The 18,629-nt window shown below is 38.0% G+C and overlaps 1 protein-coding gene across 3 annotated transcripts in view; it reads right to left on the bottom strand.

The window, feature by feature from the left end:
* Positions 1–15,498: 15,498 nt before the first annotated feature.
* Positions 15,499–18,629, bottom strand: part of clcn6 (chloride channel 6) — a 45,741-nt gene continuing 42,610 nt past the window's right edge. Inside the window, exons 23-24 of one of the 3 annotated variants that reach the window (XM_028453121.1) lie at positions 18,518–18,627; positions 15,499–17,121 (exon numbers count right to left, since the gene is read on the bottom strand). In XM_028453121.1, coding sequence (XP_028308922.1) covers positions 18,547–18,627 — 81 coding nt within the window. In that variant the 3' untranslated portion in view covers positions 15,499–17,121; positions 18,518–18,546. Of the gene's footprint in view, positions 18,628–18,629 lie in introns of all 3 variants that reach the window. The other 2 variants (XM_028453122.1, XM_028453120.1) reach the window with 2 other exon arrangements.

Raw genomic sequence — 18,629 nt, 5'->3', positions numbered from 1 at the left:
CTTATTTATATATATTGTTAAAGTTCATTTATCCTTTTTTGCCTGTCATTTTAAAAAGACCCAAATAGAGAACATTTTAAAATATTGTATACTGTGAGAAACAAATGTTAATCAACTGAATCATGTTTATGACCCCCTGGTGTGACCAAACCTTTGTGTTCTGGTTTGTGGTTTGTTTCTCCTGCCACATTTTTATTATAAGTGGCAATTGACTCATATTTAGTAAATATTGCTGAGAACATGCTTAAATTATATGATTCATACAACTTTTTAATGACAATACTAAAAATCTATTAATCAAAAAGTGCAATTCAAAGAGGAAGAACACACAAAAATTGGTCCACGACCCCATTTGGGATTTTGATCCACCAGTTGAGAATCCTTGCTGTGTTGCACGCATTACTATAACTTTGAACAATCTGAGAAGCGAAGGATCACAACTCAGTCACCATGGATGTCATTAATGGATTGTAGCCATTACCACCTCATTTTAATAAGACAATTATTTTTTAGTTCACTTGACAAGCTTATGGGCACTATTATTTGGAAAGGAGGGTCACACAGAATAAAAAAGAAATGCTATGGAGAGACAAAAAAATAGGGCTTGACTAGGACTTCCAAATTTTATTTGTTACTACTGGGCTTGCAATATCCATTAAATTCTTCATTGGATTCATTTCAACAAGGATTAATGCGAGTCATGGGTGTCCATAGAATATGCCAGAAGTCACCTGCATCTAGGTCAAAAAGTCAAACTTAATCATCAGTCAAACTATTGAGATACAGTATGCACTCAGTTTAGGAAGCATTTTGGCCTAAAAAATACCTCTATTTATGCCCCCATTTGGGGAAATCACAATTTTCCGCCTGCTTCCTTGGATGCATCTTATCAAGCAAGGCACGCAAAAGGCATTACATTTCTGTTTAATTTTTTCTCAGATTGACAGTTCTGTTAATTTTCTGAACTGAGTGAGTCTTTTGATCTCCCAAAGTCAAGTTTCTTCAGATACCTACAAATTAGGAGCTTTGACCCAAAAAAAAATCTCTCTTCCTTTCCAAAAATACCAAATAATAATATCTTAGACGATATTCTTTCAGTGTCACTCGCAAAACAAAGATAAATTTCTACCATGTACAAATCAATAAATATCGCTTATCCCACCTCACTTATGGAAATCAAGAAGCGATGGGAAACTGATCTGGATTTAACAATTAGTGATGAAACATAGGAGACCACTCTCAGATGTATTAAGAGCTCATCTCACCAATGCAAGGCTGGCAGACATGTATCCTGACACAGACCCCTCTTTCCCTTTTTGCAAGGGTCAACCAGCAGATCATATACATATGTTCTGGTCATGTAGCGCGCTCTCCATTTTCTGGTCAAACTTTTTTGATGCATTTCCAAAAATCTTTGGGAAAAAAGTATGCCCTAGTCCCATAAGTGCTATATTTGGAATTAGCCCATTGGCTTTACCAAGCAATGCACGTGATGCTTAATTGGAAACAGCAATCTTCACCTAGCCTAACAAGAGGGATAGAGAGACAATTTATTTTCTGAAATTACAAAATATAACATTCACTCTAAAAAAAAACTACTCAGCAATTCTTAGAGACCTACCTTTTTCTGAACTATTTTGAAGAATTACAAATATCTCTGGATGAGAGAAATGCTGAATATGACTAAATTTATATGTATGTATATCTGTATTTGTTTTTATCTTAGTTATTTAATTATTTTAAAGTATATATTTAATTGCTTATTACTTTTTTTAAATATTTTTTTTTTCCTTTTATTTATTGTGGTTTTTTTCACAATAATTATTTCTATTTTTTACATCTGTAAAATGATTGTATACCAGTTGTAAGTTGCACATCCTTGAAAGTGATTCCTGGGTAGGCGGGTGGGTGGGTTTGGCATTGATGCGACTTGGCAATATGTAAGACAAATGTTGATAAATGTAATTGTACATCCATTTTTTGCTGACATTCATTCAAATAAAGGGGGGTGGGGAAAAATGTCCAAAAGATTAGAACTAATGTAACTATCCCGTAGCAGCTGTATAAAAAAATATTCATATATAGATTGGTTTGAGAGTCTCCAATGATCATCTAAAGATCGGTTAACGCTGTCTTTATGCAGATATGTCGTAAACTGTTTCTGCTCAGTGCAATGAGGTGTGAGCAGGGAATGTGGCACCTGATAAAGGATGGGATAGAAGGACAGTTAGTCATTCATGAATGTCCTTCTCAACCTTTCTGTCAAGAATACTTCAGCACTTCCTCCCTCAACAGATTAGTTTATCTGGAATGTATGACTGGAAGAATTTACAGCTATCTGTCCTCAACTGGCCGATGAAGCATAGTATCCTGAATCACTAAATAGTTTTCTTATTAAATAAGGATATCTAGAAATGCCTTTGGGGATACATTTGGCAATACTTTGGTGACAAGCTGTTTAGGTCATTTATACTTAGAATACATCATGCAGATTATTAACTTTTTTAAATTCTAGGGAACGTTTGACTCGGTGGAACATATTTTCATGCACCATCTTTGTTTTTCACTCTTCTTACACTTCCTTTTTTTTTGCAAATACCTCCTCTTTTTCAACGACCAACTGAAATTTTTTTGTAGGTATATTAACTTGCAAAAAATTAATTGAAATATGTAAAATACTTCCCGAATCAAATTGTTCCACATTGTTAAATGATGTTTCAGCACCTTAAGGTTATTATTTACATAGATTGCAACATAGTGAGAGCAAGTGCTATTTTCAGAACATGCACTCTGGACATCACAAGAGTCTACCGAAGGCTCCCAGGTATTTCAAGAAACAACTTCAGTGAACTTTGGTCTTGATAATCCCCAACACCAAAATCCTTATTTGGCTGCAACTTTACACTCAGTGGCCTCTTCCTTTAGTACTTTCTTATTTGGTCTGGTTTTAACCTCCTTGTCTTTGGAGATGTCTTGGTCCATATTGAAATGGTATCATGAATCAGTAGCTGAGAATTCATCGCTACATATTTATTGTGTGTGGACACAGTTACTGCTCTCGGTAAGTTTTATTTCACTTTGTTGTTAGCCTACTATGAATACGCTTGCTACAATGCTCCATAATCGATATCATAAATGTGATGCCAGCTAAGATGGTGCAGGCCATTGTTTGCAAGCCAGTTAGCTGCAGGTAAGCTTAAGAACAAGAATACAAAATGTGTATTGTCATTTTTCAAGTGAGAATATGAAAAACAATAATGATATACACTTCTTAAATACGAAATTTTCACGGTTTCACTTTAATTAAAGGTTACAATAATAAGGAAAACTACCAGTAACTTAAAAAGGTAAGAAATGTTTCAACGTGCAGCACTTCTTTTTTTTTTCTTAATTCATGCAATTATTTCATTTTCATTACATTTCATCCGGAATATGTTCCTATTTTACTAACCATTAACTAGCAACTTTTTAAACTAATCACGAAACATGTAGCATTTGTACAATTTCATATTTTTTTATATTTTACAAAAATCCACAACTTTACTTTAACAAAATCCCATCTGCAACACTTTAACAAATTTGTTCCAATGTCCATCCTTAAAATAAATATTTTAAGGATGTTTAATTTAACCATCTTACAATGCCCGCGGGCACCATGTTGGTGACCCCTGTCATAGGCAATAACAAGCCTTATGATTCCTGAGGAAAGCAGCAGCAATATTTCATTGCACCTAGTATCTTGTTACACAATGGCCTATTTAATAACATTGCTGAACTATGGTAATCAACAATGTTTCTTGCTCATTTTAGAGTTGGTGACTATGGATTTGGAGGCCCTTTTCCCAAAGCCAGCCTTGTTAGAATATGTTGTCACCAAGGCTTTAAATTAACTTACTAACTTACTAATCACTATCTAGCATGGCTAGTAGATTCTTAAAGTTACCAGCTAACCAGATTTTCCACCAGCCACATTTTTTTCCAGTGAAAATAAACTACATTAAGTTGTGCCACAGAATAGATTTAAGCATTCATGTTTTTTTTAAAATATTTTTTTATTATAAAGTATATTTTCATAAGTTAATAGACAAACTTAACTTAGAGGAAAATTGGATCCCTGGAAAACTGTTTGAAGTTAGAAAGAATAGAAGTAATCAGTACTAAGAATTACATGTATTGTAGAGAAAAAATGTTTTACTAACATGCATGATCTTCAAATGTAGACAAATTCCACTCCCCACAAACTTTATAGTGCACATTTTAAAGGTGAACAAATAGTCGAATACCAGCCACTCACGAACCGACATTCATTTAGTATTAAAACGTCATTTTTTTTCTTCTTTTCACATAGTGTTCATGGGAAATGTAGGATTAATACAACCAGCAGTGTTGCCAGATATACATTACGTTTTAAAATCTAAAAACACACAAAAACCCTCAAATTTCTTGGCGAAAAACAGACACAGCGCTATAAGTTTCGCTCTTCACCAGCCAAAATGGCTAGTAACGCTACAATGTTACCTGTCAAAGAATTGTTACCCGCAATTGGCGGGTTGGCAGGTGTTCATTTAAAGCCCAGGGGCCTCATGTACAAAAGGTAAGTACACCCAAAAACGTGCGTACGTCAAAACACACGGCAAAATCCTGAAACTGGAGTGAGCGTAGAAATGTGTGGTCTTTCACGTCAAGTTCTGAGGTGGCGTACGTACGTTTCTACATAGTTGATGCTTTAAATTGTAAGGATTTATTAAGCACACTACCAAAATAATACAATACATTCACACATGACCCTCTGAGCTGCTGTTGACATGTATCATTTACACATTTTTTGTGAGGTGCCATAACATACATTATAAACTTTTTTTTATCTGTCTAACGTGAGTCAGACACATATTGTTCACTACCTGTCAGAGCTCTGTGAGCTGATCAATTACAGGTGGTCAGACGTCCTCTGAGTAACAAACATATCTGAACACTTTAAGGCTTTCAGTCCAGCCATCATTAGCAGCCACACACTCACACTCCAACACACTGATCACGGCGACCGATTGGTGTGGTGTGTGCGCGCGTGTGTGTTTGTGTCACGGGGAGGTCGTATCGGGCGGAGGAGGGTGGCGGTGGGGTTGGCGATTGACATGAAATTCCCTGCTCTCTTGAGAACACTGGGCTTAAAAAACTAATCCAGTTCCTCAATTGTAAGAGCCTGTCGTTGGTGATGAGAGATACAAGAAAGCACTGCAGATACTACGTGGTCCCTATGCCAGTCAGGGTAAGCTGAGAATCATCACTATTTACATGGAGCTCACCTCCCTGCAAAAAGAGACAAGAGAAACTGTGACAGAATGTATTTTACATGCTGAAAAAGCAGCAACGTCTTTGGGAAATGCTAATGAGGTGATGAGTGATGGACTGATAATTGTGATGATCCTGAAGTGCCTTCCAGGGTCATACAAGGCACTTGAAAAGAGAAAAGTTTGAAAGCAAACTGAAGTCAGATAACGTAATGAATGTATACCTGGTGTCAGGTTCTGTTTAGTTTTGTTTGTGTGTAGCCCTTGTGGTCCTCTTTTAGTTTTTCTGAGAGTTTTGTAGGGAACCAACCTTACCAGTCAAAAAGAACAGACCTTTTTAAGGATTTACCAAGTAACACTGTTTCACTCATATCGGACCCTCACTCCACTATTTCATAGCCCTTCTCTAAACAAAAGGGCAGAAGAATTTTGTTTACGCATACTTGAGCTATGACACTCCTTATCTAAGCCAAATAGACAAGATATTTGCCTCACAATGTAGTGAACTTTCACCGCAAACATTGTTTACAACCAGAGAAGTGGGCAGGATTTTCCCTTGGACCACAAACAGTCCCTTTTGATATAGCTTAAATACCTCCTGACACCCCTGAGTGAAAAAGAAGGATTACAGGATGTTTGATAAGAACATTTACCAGTAAAACTCACCAACCGGTTCTGACAAATACTGTACTTACTTATGAGCCATGTGTGATATCAAAATGACCGATAAATAATGGTATTTCAGGTTATGATATTGAAAAGATGATTTGAAATATGTTGAACGCATTATCATGTTTTATGTGTAACCTAGAATGATTCCTCCTGTCTGTCTGTCTGTCTGTCTGTCGTCACCCACACACACACGTTCCTACAGACACACCTCTAAATTTGCATAAGTTAAGTCGGTAACCTTCGCTGACCAGTGCTAGCAGTGATTTTTGAATAATTAGACCAGGAAGGCGATTCTCAAAGTTTCTCTTTTAGAAGAAGAATCCCTCCCAAAATTTTGTTTTGGTGCGAGCATCTAACTTGCCCCATGTTCCAGTCATTCATTCATGTCCTTTTTGTATTTCATTTTTAGCTGCCAAGTTAGATTTTGAAACAATAACTTGCGCAGTTCAGAACACCCAGCCTCCAATCTGAGCCCCAGATTTTTTTGACGTGCCTCAGCCCGTATACAACCTTGGCTCACGGTTTCCTGCGATACGCCAAAACGCCCAGGACAGAAACTAAACTATGACAGGCCAAAGCAGCCTAGGATCGGTTGAAAGGGGCAAATTTGTTGATCGTAACAGAACCATTATAATGACCGGCTGCACTCCACCAGTGAACACCACCTGCAAAGTTCTCTCACAGGCACAGAGGAATCTGAACAATTAACATATTCACTACGATCTAAAAATACTAAAAACACATCCTACACCTGCAAACATGTCTCACATCCAGTTTCATCTTAAAGATTGGACGGACAAAAGAACAAACATATATGTTTGTTTTCCCTTGAGTCCCTTTTCATTCTGATTTTCCTTTATTTGAATATGTACAATTTCACTCTCTTATGGTATAATCATCAGCTAATAAGCTGAGACATGCATTTTATCGTGATATAAGTTAAAAAAAATTTGTTTATTATTGAATTATGAAAATAAACGGTTAAATTGCAATCTTCTCTCTAATTATTAAGCTGTGTCTATTGGGTGTAGATTTGAGTAGTTTGAATCCTCTTCCCTGGTCCACTTGTTAATGGGTTTGTTTTGTGGTACTTAATATCCTCATTTATATAACCCATTGTTCCCCTATAGTTTATTCTGTTTTCGAATCTGGCCTCTTGTGTTAACGCTTATCTTTGTGTTTCCAGGTATTCCTGCTCGAGTCTCCACCTCTCAGTGATGTCAGTGTGTTTGGGTTCTGAGTGATTAGTTGCCTCATGTTTTGCACCCCGTTCCCAATCAGGCCTCCTGCACTATTTAGCTGAGTGCTTGGACACAGCATGATTGCTGGTTCGTCGTCATTGTTACCCTCCTCGTGTGCTGCTGCCTTTTCGTTCCTGCTCCCTGGTTTCCTCGTGCCATCTTGGGTTTTTGTTTATGAGTGTTTATGGGGTGATTGGGGGGTCTTTCATCCCCCCCTGCTGTCTCTGGCCAGAAAACAGCACTTTATGGCAGCCCATTACAAACTAATGGTGCTTTCACACTGCAGTCACTTCAATTGCCCGTGATGAGTCGCTTGAACACAGTGGTGCTTTTAGGTCACCTCATCGCTCCAGTGACGTCATTACCAGGGAACGTGTGTGTGTGTGTGTCTGAGCAGCAGGATGAGGGGAGACACCTGGCTGATCACTTCCCTTATCATAAACAGCGCCGTTTTTACGGCTTATTCAAGATTAACCGCTTTAATTTTGCCCCGATACGTTTAGGAAGCCTCCCGCTGCCTGTCTCACTGAAGCAGGAGGGAGTAGCTGCTGCCTCTGTGGTGCGGAGTGTTTATAACAGTGACATAACCAAAAGGGACCTTTAGGCGGAGCGCTAAGCACAAGCTTAGTTCTGCTTTAATGATGTTAGAAAGTTACAAAATGAGATGGCATGAAAGTCACATAATTTTGCGCTTTCGCTCAGCTCTCCTATTTTATCTATCTTGAACTTGCAAAATACCAATTTGAATAGGGCGGTTGTAACCATGTCTACACATGCACCTATTTTCACTTCAATGTTAGTGAATTCCTCACAACAGCTAAGGAAACAGCGCCACCAAAGTATTTTGGCACGCAAGAGCTTTAGCACCCTTTAATTGAGATCTTTGTAAATCCGCCTCATGTGTCATGAATCTATATAATATATTGGTTTCACTTTCTGAAATGAGTGACAAGAATTGAACCTTTTCATGATATTCAGATTTTTTTAGATATATTGGGTCTCGCTTATTTACAAAACTTGAAGGCCTTTGTTCTCCATCACAGACAGGGCCGGTGCGGCCATATAGGCAAACTAGGCAATTGCCTAGAGCGGCACTCTCTCAAGGGACGCAAATACTTTCCTGGAGAAACACAGACCGGGAGGCTCGATCATTCTGAGCACATTGGTTGGATGAGGAATGTGTCACACACACATGTGCTACACCTGCACACGCCCCCTAACTGCCTTCCCACCCCCAGCTTTCGAGATCAGCCTGGGAGTTGGTAGCGGTGGCCTAGTGGTTAAAGACGCTGGGCTTGTAATCACCTCACCTGGGCACTGTGAGCAAGTCTCCTAACCCTGAACTGCTCCCCAGGCGCCGCAAGATGGCTGCCGACTGCTCCTCAGTGATGGGTTAAAATGCATAACAAATTTCAATGTATGTGTAACAACATATATATGACCAATAAAGGCAAAAAAAAAGTCCAATTTAGCTTGCCGTCCTACGGTTGTTTACTGAACATCTGAATAAACCTTTTTTTTTTTTTTTTGCATTTTCACTTTGAAAGTAAAACTAGTTTTTTGTGGTTTCAAGGTTTTGTCTTTTACACCTTTTTTGACAAGTAAAAAATTAAATGGGTGAGGTTACTAAAGAGGTAAATTCACCTAGCTCTGGGCTAAAGCTGTAGAAGGACATCATTTTTAGCTTTGTGCTCTCTATTCCTGGGCCACAGTAATCCCAGATTCCCACAACATATCATGTTGTCCCCTTTCCATCAGCTTTGGAAAGATGAACATACAAATGTTGGAAAAGTAACTTCTCTTGGACCACCTTTCAAAGGCTGTTTCCATCAACACGAGTGGTGTTGCATATAAACAGTCATTGCCAAGGCTATTTTTAACCCTCACCTAAAAAGAGTTTCCTTTATACCACCTACCTGAACTGAATAATAACCAGGGCATAGTGAATAGTAATGTAAAATACCATCTCGTAAAAAGACATTTGGAAACTGCTTTCTCCATCAAAAGTTTTCAACTTTGGAATACATTACCAGCTGAAATTAAAATATTCCAAATATAAAACCGTTTACAATAAAGGTTAAGTGCTTGGTTAAAGAAAAAAAAAAGATGCACCCATTAATACACCCATTAACTTTGTCACAATGGAGGTCATATTTGTACTAACAGGTACAAGCAGGAGAGGGCATATTTCTCCAGTATTGTTTTTTTCATCATAACTTTATATTTTGTGATGAGCACCATGAGATGACTTATTGTTGTATTGGTGCTATATAAAATAAAGTTGAATTAAATTTGATTGTCGGGGTTTATGGTTGATGATATGTAGCGCAGGTTCTGTAGTGGTTATTTTGGTGTACTGTGTAATGCAGTGTAATCCGGGAGTGGGGTAGGGTAAGGGGTTCGAGTGAGCCATGTTCCTTGCTTCTGTTGATGAGGTGGCCAATTGATGCTGTGGCTGTAAGATAGTCAGTGCTTGTCATGGCAACACCCAAACCCGCTGGTGGACCCTGGCATGCTGAAGAAGGAATCCTATCAGACCTTCCTTCTTGGCCTGTGGGACCGCAGAGGCATAAGATGGGTACTGACGGACCAAGCTGAGCGCAGTTACGGCAGTCCCCAATGCAGTCATGGTTGACATGACTCTGCAGCCTAGCGTGAACGTCAGGCTCAGTGCCTCTAGAGTTGCAGACGGGGGTGGTGGTCCCTCTTTTTAAGAAGGGGGATCGGAGGGTATGCTCCAACTATAGAGGAAACACTCCTCAGCCTCCTTGGTAAGGTCTATTCAGGGGTCCTAGAAAGTAGAGTTCGCTGGATAGTCGAATTTCGGATTCAGGAGGATCATTGCAGTTTTCGCCCTGGGCACAAATCTATGGACCTGCTCTTCACCTTCAGCAAGGTCCTTGAGGATGCATGGAAGTTGGCCCATCCAGTTCACATGTATTTTGTGGACTTGGAGGAGGAATTTAACTGTCCCTCAGAGATTCCAGTGGCGGGGGGGGGGGGGGGGGGGGGGTTCTCTGGGAGGATAGGCACCTCCTGATTTGGGTTTTCCGTTCCTTGTAAGACCGGTGTCAGGGTTGGGTCCGCATTGTCAGCAGTAAGTCAGACTGGTTTCCAATGAGGGTTGAACTCCGCCAGGGCTGTCCTTTGTCACCAATTCTGTTCATAACTTTTATCAACAGAATTTATACGCGCAGCCAGTGTGTCAAGGGGTCTTGTTTGATGGTCACTGCTTTTTGCAGATGATGTGATCCTGTTGGGTTGATCAGGCCATGACCATCAGCTCTCACTAGAATGTTTCGAAGCCAAGTGTAAAGTGGCTGGGATGAGAATCAGCACATCCAAATCAGAGTCCTTGGTCCACAACTGAAAAAAGGTGGAGTGCCTTGTCGGGATTGGGGATTAATTCCTGCTCCAATTGGTGGATTTCAAGTACCGTGAAGTCTTGTTCACAAGTGAGAGAAAGATGGAACGGGAGATCAACAGGTGAATTGGTGAGGTGTCCAAAGTAATGCGGACCGCATCCTGCACTGATCAGTTGTGAAGAGGGAGCGGAGGCAAAAGGCAAAGCTCTCAATTTACCAAGGTAAATTGATCTGTGTTCTTACTCTCACCTTTGGTCATGAGTTTTGGGTCATGACTGAAAGAACAAGATCACTGGTGCAAGCGGACGGTGAGCTTTCTTTGTAGGGTGGCTCCTCCGCTGCTCCTCCGGTTTTAGAAGAACCAGATGAGATGGCTCGGGTGCTATTAGGATGCCTCCTGAACACCTCCCCGGTGATGCGTTCAGACCATGTCACACTGATCTGAACACCGGGCTTTTGCTGCTAAGGATGCTGCGTCTGTGTCCTGACCACGGATAAGTGGCATGGATGATGGATGAATGTAACGCAGTTTTACTATGACATTTATTGGACTGTTGCGATGTGTGTTAGATATGACCAAAATCCTTTCCTAATTACCTTTAGGTTATTTAATCATCCAGCAGTCTAGCTTTATTATAAATGCAGCTGGAAAAAATGGTGATAAAACTGAATGCTTCACAGTTATGTTTTTGCTAATTTTAAATACGTAAACATCACAGATGACCATAATTTTAAATTGTGCACCAAATGCTGTCAGAGGAAGGGCAACAGTCAGTTTTAATTTCATGTGCACAGTATGTGAGAGCACATGCTTCTCTGCAGCACCGGGGCACTACAGGGAAGTGTTCTGGCTACTTTTGGCTACAGCAGAAGTCATCTGATGATTCTGCAATCGTCGGCCTCATCACTGATGGAGACGACCAGGAGTACAGAGAACTGACGCAGAACTTTGTGTTATGGTGACAGCAAAACCACCTCCAGATAACTATTGGGAAAACCAAGGACTTTAGCAGATGTGTCACTCTCCACCTGTACAGCTGAGCATCCAGGAAAAGGAAGTTGAGAAGGTTTCAACTTACAAATACCTGGGTGTCTACATAAACAATAAACTGGAGTGGAGTGACAACACAGGAAAAGCCAGAGCAGACTCTTCCTTCTCAGGAGGCTAAAGACCTTCGGCGTAAAGGGGACAATCCTGAAGAACTTCTATGACTTCTATGAGTTAAATTTTGAATGATGTTAAATTGGTACGTTCTCCCTTTTATTCAGATGCAAAATTTCTTTTAAAGTTTGCAATATTGTACTAATTATTCCACATTTTTATCAGAATCAGAATCAGAATCAACTTTATTGACCAAGAGTGTATGAATACACACGAGGAATTTGTTTTGGTGACCTGTGCTCTCTCAGATAGTGTAACATTAAATAATAACAATCAACTAGAATAAAGAAAAATTAAAAAAAAAGAAGTATGAACATAATTATAAGAGTAGTTAGACTAATATGTGCAAACTAAATAAAAATAACAAGATAATAATAATAATAATAATAATAATAATAATAATAATAATAATAATAATAATAATAATAATAATAATAATAATAATAATAATAATAATAACGAAATAAGATAAAATAAAATAAAATCAAAATACAATAATAATAAAAAGATAATAGTGCAGTAGTGCATTGATGAGTAGTGCAGGTGAACATTTAAATGAAAATATTATGTCCATGAACATTCACAGTGACAGGTTGATCCAGGGTTGTTATGTTTAGTTCCAGGTTATTTCACAGTAACAGAAACAGGTCTGACACTCTATGACTGTTTAGTGTTGATCAGAGTGACAGCCTGCGGGAAGAAACTGTTTTTATGGCGGGTAGTTTTGGCGTACAGTGATCTGTAGCGTCTACCGGAGGGGAGGAGTTTGAACAGATTGTGTGCAGGGTGTGAGGGGTCTGCAGTGATGCTACCTGCCTGTTTCCTGACCCTGGACAGGTATAAGTCTTGGATGGAGGGCAGATCAACACCAATGATCTTTTCTGCAGTCCTGATTATCCGTTGTAGTCTGTGTCTGTCTAGTTTGGTTGTAGATCCAAACCAGACAGTGATGGAGGTGCACAGAACAGACTGAATGATGGAGGTGTAGAACATTATCAGCAGCTCCTGGGGCAGGTTGAACTTCCTCAGCTGACGCAGGAAGTACATCCTCTGCTGTGCCTTTTTCCAGGGCAAATGGGCTAAATAAAGGAAATAAAAACTAAATGCTTTTAACATTATCAGTTCAGAATTGGCCATTCCATTTTCTTTTACCATCTTAGGCAGGACACATGGCTGTGGACATGATGAGAGCTTTCTTGTGTCCAGCACCCAGACAATGTGGCTGAGGAATGTGAATGGAGGCATGGCTAACGCTTTAGACGTGACTTGAGGGAGGTATAATTGTAGAAGTCATAGACACTAAAGGCAAATCAAAGCAATAGACAGGACGACAGGCATGTCACTGTATAATAAGGCAGGCAGAACTGAAATCTGGCCTGACAGGTGAATCATGTGGGTGTGGTTGGGGCCTATATTTTAATGTGAAGACATTTTCCCCAATGAACGGCTAAGAACTAGCTATAGGAGGAGATCCACATGGAAAGTCCACATAAAGTAACTGATGTTCCTCACTAACTCATAATTATAATAACATACTAAGAGTGGTCACATTGAAAGTCTAATGCTACTATCTTCTGATGTTTAACTATCTATTTAATACCATCAGAACCATATGATGGTCATAAATAATCAGGCACTGCCAGTTTACCATTTGTTTTAATATAATTGATTAAAATAGGACTTTATTGTCATTGTACGGTGGCACAACAAAAATGTGACTCAGTACTGCATATTTCTGCTCATTTATTAATCTATAGAAAATACCAGTACTATACAATAATGCATGCCAAGCCCATTACTGTAGTGGAATCAAGTTCATCATTCATTGGCTGTTGGAAGTCATGGGACTAGGTTAAAGGAAGAGGTGAGTATCAGTGATCATAAGTCCAGCTTCATTCAATTCAACTTTATTTACGTATGTGCAAAAAACCGCTACCGCAAACCCAGGAACTGCCCCGGGCCTGCAGATGCAGCAGGCCAGCAGAAAGAGTGGGGCCAGGGAGCCCCAGGCCACCCCCCCCACGGCCGAACAACCCCCCAGACGCCCCCAAGATCCCAGGCTGAGAGGCAGCCACCGCCCCCACACACACATCCGAGGAAGCCCCAAGCAGCCGAGCACCCAGCGCATCCCGCCACCGACCCCAACCCCTGCGGGGTAATTGAACCATCACTTATTTAAGAGATTATAACAGGTTTCATTATGAAAAGCTATGTACAAAGAGTTTGAAGATTTTCTGAATTTGTTAGACATAAATAGAAAACCCTTGTGAGATGTATTTGGGAGTCTTCTTATTGATACACAATAACCTTCAAAAACCTGCTAGTGTGGAGAATCCAATCTGAAAAAAGAACAGATGTTATGAGCATTTCATTAATTGTAATGGTAATTTAATTTGTTTCACTGATGGGTGATGGTAGAATATACAAATATCAGTGTTGCTCATATACAGTATTTGGTAAAAAATTTTAAATGTTTTTTGAAAATATGAACGTTACCCAGGAGGGGTGAGGACTTTGCTATGTTTGACTATCAGTTAAATCTTTACATTATTAATAAATTATTACTCATGGAGAGTAACAGAGAACACACTCGAGCAAAAAACACCATTGTTGACATGCAATTAAAATGTATTTTACACCGTATTCTTTGTTTTTCTTGTAGTTTTTATTTTGTACAAAAATCATGCCATGGGCTGAATTGAGTGCATGGGGTGCCAAATTAAAAAAATCAGGTGACGATTTTTCACTTATTAGATTTTATATATTTATTTCACTTTTTCCCACATTTTACACAGAAATGTATGTAAAACAACATGTTATGTATTGGTCAACGATATGTTTGCATATTGAAAATTATTATAAATAGTGAATATATCTAAACCTTAAATAAAAATCTAAATCTTAAATAGAAATTTAAATCTGAATGTTAAATCTAAATCTGACAATTACATTTAAATATCGATTTCAAATGTAAATCGGGCGGTTTTATTAGCATATGTGCAAAACATTTAAGTTCAACATTTAGATTTAACATTTAGATATAAGGTTAAGCATTTAGATATGATATATAACATTTACATTTAAAAATTTAGATTTAAACATTTAGATTTAACATATATTTACATTTAGATTTAACATATATTTACATTTAGATTTAACATTTAGATATAAGATTTAGCATTTAGGTGATATATAACATTTATATTTAGATTAAATATTTAAACTTATATTTTAACATTTAGATATAACATAACATTTAGATTTAAAATTTGGATTTAGATTAAATATTTAAATATAGATTTAACATTTAGAAATAACATATACCATTTAGATTTAATGCTTTTTTTTTTTTTACCTCTATATATGTGGTTAAATGTTGTGTTAATTGTAGGAAAATGTGCTAAATATGAATAAATAATGAAAATGTGTTAGCTACAACTTTCATACTAAATTTTTCGACTTGGCACCCCATCGCAAACACTACAGTTTTCACCTGAATAGGAGAGAGTTCACTCTTTTCATCCGGTTGACTTTTTCCCTTAGCCTGCAATATGTTCAATCTCAGCACCTGACATAGACTTTGGTATTTATTCAAAACAAGGCCATTATCAGTTCCAGAATCTGATCATTATGCAGCTCTACAGGGAGCCAGGGAATTAATCTTTCCTTTCATCATGTGTTTAAGCAGGTGTTCCCACCATCCATGACCTAGTTTGGACAGTCTGGACACTCATTCTAAATGTGAGGCATGAGAAAGAACTAGGACACAGTTAAAAAGGTTCAGCAAAACTTTTTTTATTTAAACAATTTCGAAGGCACAAAACAAAAGTTGCTCTGCCTGTTTTCGTTTCATTGCTGCCATCTGTTGCACATTCACAGTAGTGTGTTTACTTAGGATTGTGGTACTGGTTCAAGTGAACGTGTAACCCTCTAATTTAACACTTTTCCAACAATGTAAAATCTGTAAATAAAAATGCATAAAACAAAAGCTTTCAATGAGTGTTTATAGACTAACAATAAAATAAAATCAAAAATTACAGACAGTTTTGGTCCAATACAAATTGCACAGAATCTTTTACAACACATAAGAAAATCAAAAAAATTGCTATTATTAGAATCATAACAGTAATTCTATATGTACATAGTATATGTGACCTGATATACAGGAATTCATTCATGTTTGAATTCATACTTCAACTATTCATCATTTCCTTTAATGAAAGATAACATAATCCCTGAAACATTTGAAGAAAAAAAAAGTTTTAAATACGACCATGACATGAATCACCAGACACCCAATCTCTGTGTAACAAACGGCAACACTGTCCGGAGGAAACATTTCACGTAACGAGTGAGTGCAAAGACTATTCTATAGTAGTCAGAGATAGTAATAAATGGGAATAAAGGAGACTTCAATTGATAAACTGTTTAGTTTTGAGTAAAAAAAAAAAGTTGAATTAATGCAATGGGTAAAAAACAAAAACAAAGTAAAGGTGCAAAATTGGCAAATTTGTAAAACAACAAAGGAAAAACTTTGATAATGCTATCAACTTTACATCTAACTTTATCCAGTCCTACTTCAAACGTTTATTGTATTAAAATGAGAAGCAGAAATAGAGAAAGCAACTTCGAAAGCCTGGTTTGGATTTAGAAGGAATGCATGTAGTGGTCTTAGCATGTTTTTAACAGTCTGTAGCTTAACAGTTGACTTTCTAACTAAAAAAATAGAAAGTTTGTGACAGATTTGGAACGTATATGCATAATAGTTCTTTTGTTACAGGACTGTGCAGAAATGAGTTAAACAGAGGAAACAGTAGTAACAAAAGGTTATAGTTATACTGGTGAAGGTAAGCCATATCTCTAGCCACAGCTGCCATGTGGCAGTCTGGCTGGCAATCTATCCTAATGCCCTCTTTGGTCAACATAATACTATATACACACACACACACACACAATATATTGGAGGCAAATGGATAAAATATCAAGCTCAAGAACAAAACATTGGGCCCTGTGACACTGAGTAGCAGCTACATTACGTAGGTAAAGAGGATTCTTTTCTCAGGCTTTGAAGCAGTTAGGTAGTAAATTATGGACATGTTCACTGTTGTCTGTCTTTAAAGCTGTAAGATCAGACCTAAGCTAAATTAAAAGGTCACATGGCACCAAAATCCATGTTGATGCTAAAAGCAAGAACACATCCTTCTTAGTGCATCCACAAAATATTTTTACAATATTATGTCCATCTTGAGGTTATTTTGTATTTCACTGTTGCTTTTCGTACATTTCCAGTCTGCTTTTATGAGCATGATCATATATGGGTTGTGACGTAGAGGAAGGACCGTGTGAGGCTCCCTTCACCTGAACTGCAGGCTCAAAGCTCAGACTGACGACACCTACAGAGTTAGAGAACATCAACATTATTATCATTACATGAACTACTGTCAAAGATGCCTCCATACTGTGTAGCAGCTCATGTAACAAATGTAGTTCGCTTATTAACAGGGAGCCTGATTCTCCATCATATTGGGTTCATAGTAGAGTACTACACAACACAGTTAAAGTGTTTTTTTCTCATACTAATTTACAGTACATTTGTGTGGAAAGCCCACTTTTACTTGGGCAGTGGTGGCCTAACACAAGCAGGCTTGTAGCTGGAGGGTTGCCAGTTCAAATCCACTGTCTGCCATCACTGTGGGACTTTGAGCAAGTCCCTTAAACCTAACTTCTTCCAGGACTCTCTTGAAAAAGAGATTTTTCATCTCAATGGGACTATATAAGGTAAATACAAATAAAATTAAAAAATACTATGCAACTGTGACAGATGAGCGTGCACGAGGAACAAGTGTGCGAAACGCACGCACTCCCCACTGTCTGTATAATGCATCTGTCTGAGAATGAACAGGGAACCATTTTTAAAGTGAACTTCTCCAAAAATCTAATTTTTGTGCTTCAGACTGCTGAATTCCAGCAGCAGCGCTGGGTAAAAGTGAAAAATATGATGATAAATTACGATCAAACCAAGCATCTTTTGGCACTTTTATTACCGGATATTAGCATGATTCTTTTTTTTAATTAATGGTGTTAAAAACATTAGATGTCGAAACTGGTGTCATGTGCCATTTAAGGTAAATACGCAAGAGCAATATTTCCTGTAAAAATCCAGGCTTTCAAAATCGCTTTGGGCCCTTTATAGGATAAACTAACACAATGAAAACCAATTGGTGCTACAAATCTGGAGAAAACAGTTAAAAAAGAAAAATGCCTGCATGCTATGTTCACGTCACTTAACTGTATTTAACTAATGTTTTTAAAACTGTACCTTTATGTCATCCAAAAGCTCATAAATTATTTGATAGAGATTTACTCACAAACAAATATTCAATGTAGAAATTGTCGCTTAAAAGTTGTTTTTTGACATAGACAACCCTATACCATAGACAAATAGGTTGTTGTCAAATGGTCATGTGACTTAAACTTTTTTTAAGAAGTGTTTTTACTTCATTCTTACCGTGATTTGTTTAGTTTCTTCACCAGACAAGACAGTGATTCACTCCAATTTTGGCTGTAATTGGGTGTTTCCATGGAAGCTACAATATCAACACCAACCATTGTTTTGTAAACAATTTTCAATCCGTGGAAACACCAGAAATGTTACATTGGCTGTGTTTTTTGAGTCACATCAATAGTGGATGAGAACAACATTTGGATGACATGAAGGTACATACATTTGATTTATGTAGCTAAGCAGCTTTAAAAAGACTAAAACAAAGGCTCAGGACTAGGTTGTACCAGCCTGTGGTGTGAGGTTCAGTATGATGTCAAATAGTGATGGAGTGCTGTCTCAGTTTAGCCACAAGGTACTCGTGAGTTAAATTATGTCTTGTGATGATTCCCACAATCT

The sequence above is a fragment of the Gouania willdenowi genome, chromosome 7 (genome assembly GCF_900634775.1).
Source record: "Gouania willdenowi chromosome 7, fGouWil2.1, whole genome shotgun sequence".
NCBI lineage: Eukaryota > Metazoa > Chordata > Actinopteri > Blenniiformes > Gobiesocidae > Gouania > Gouania willdenowi.
The sequence above is the reverse complement of the archived record's forward strand: the minus strand, read 5'-3'. Positions and strand labels throughout refer to the sequence as shown.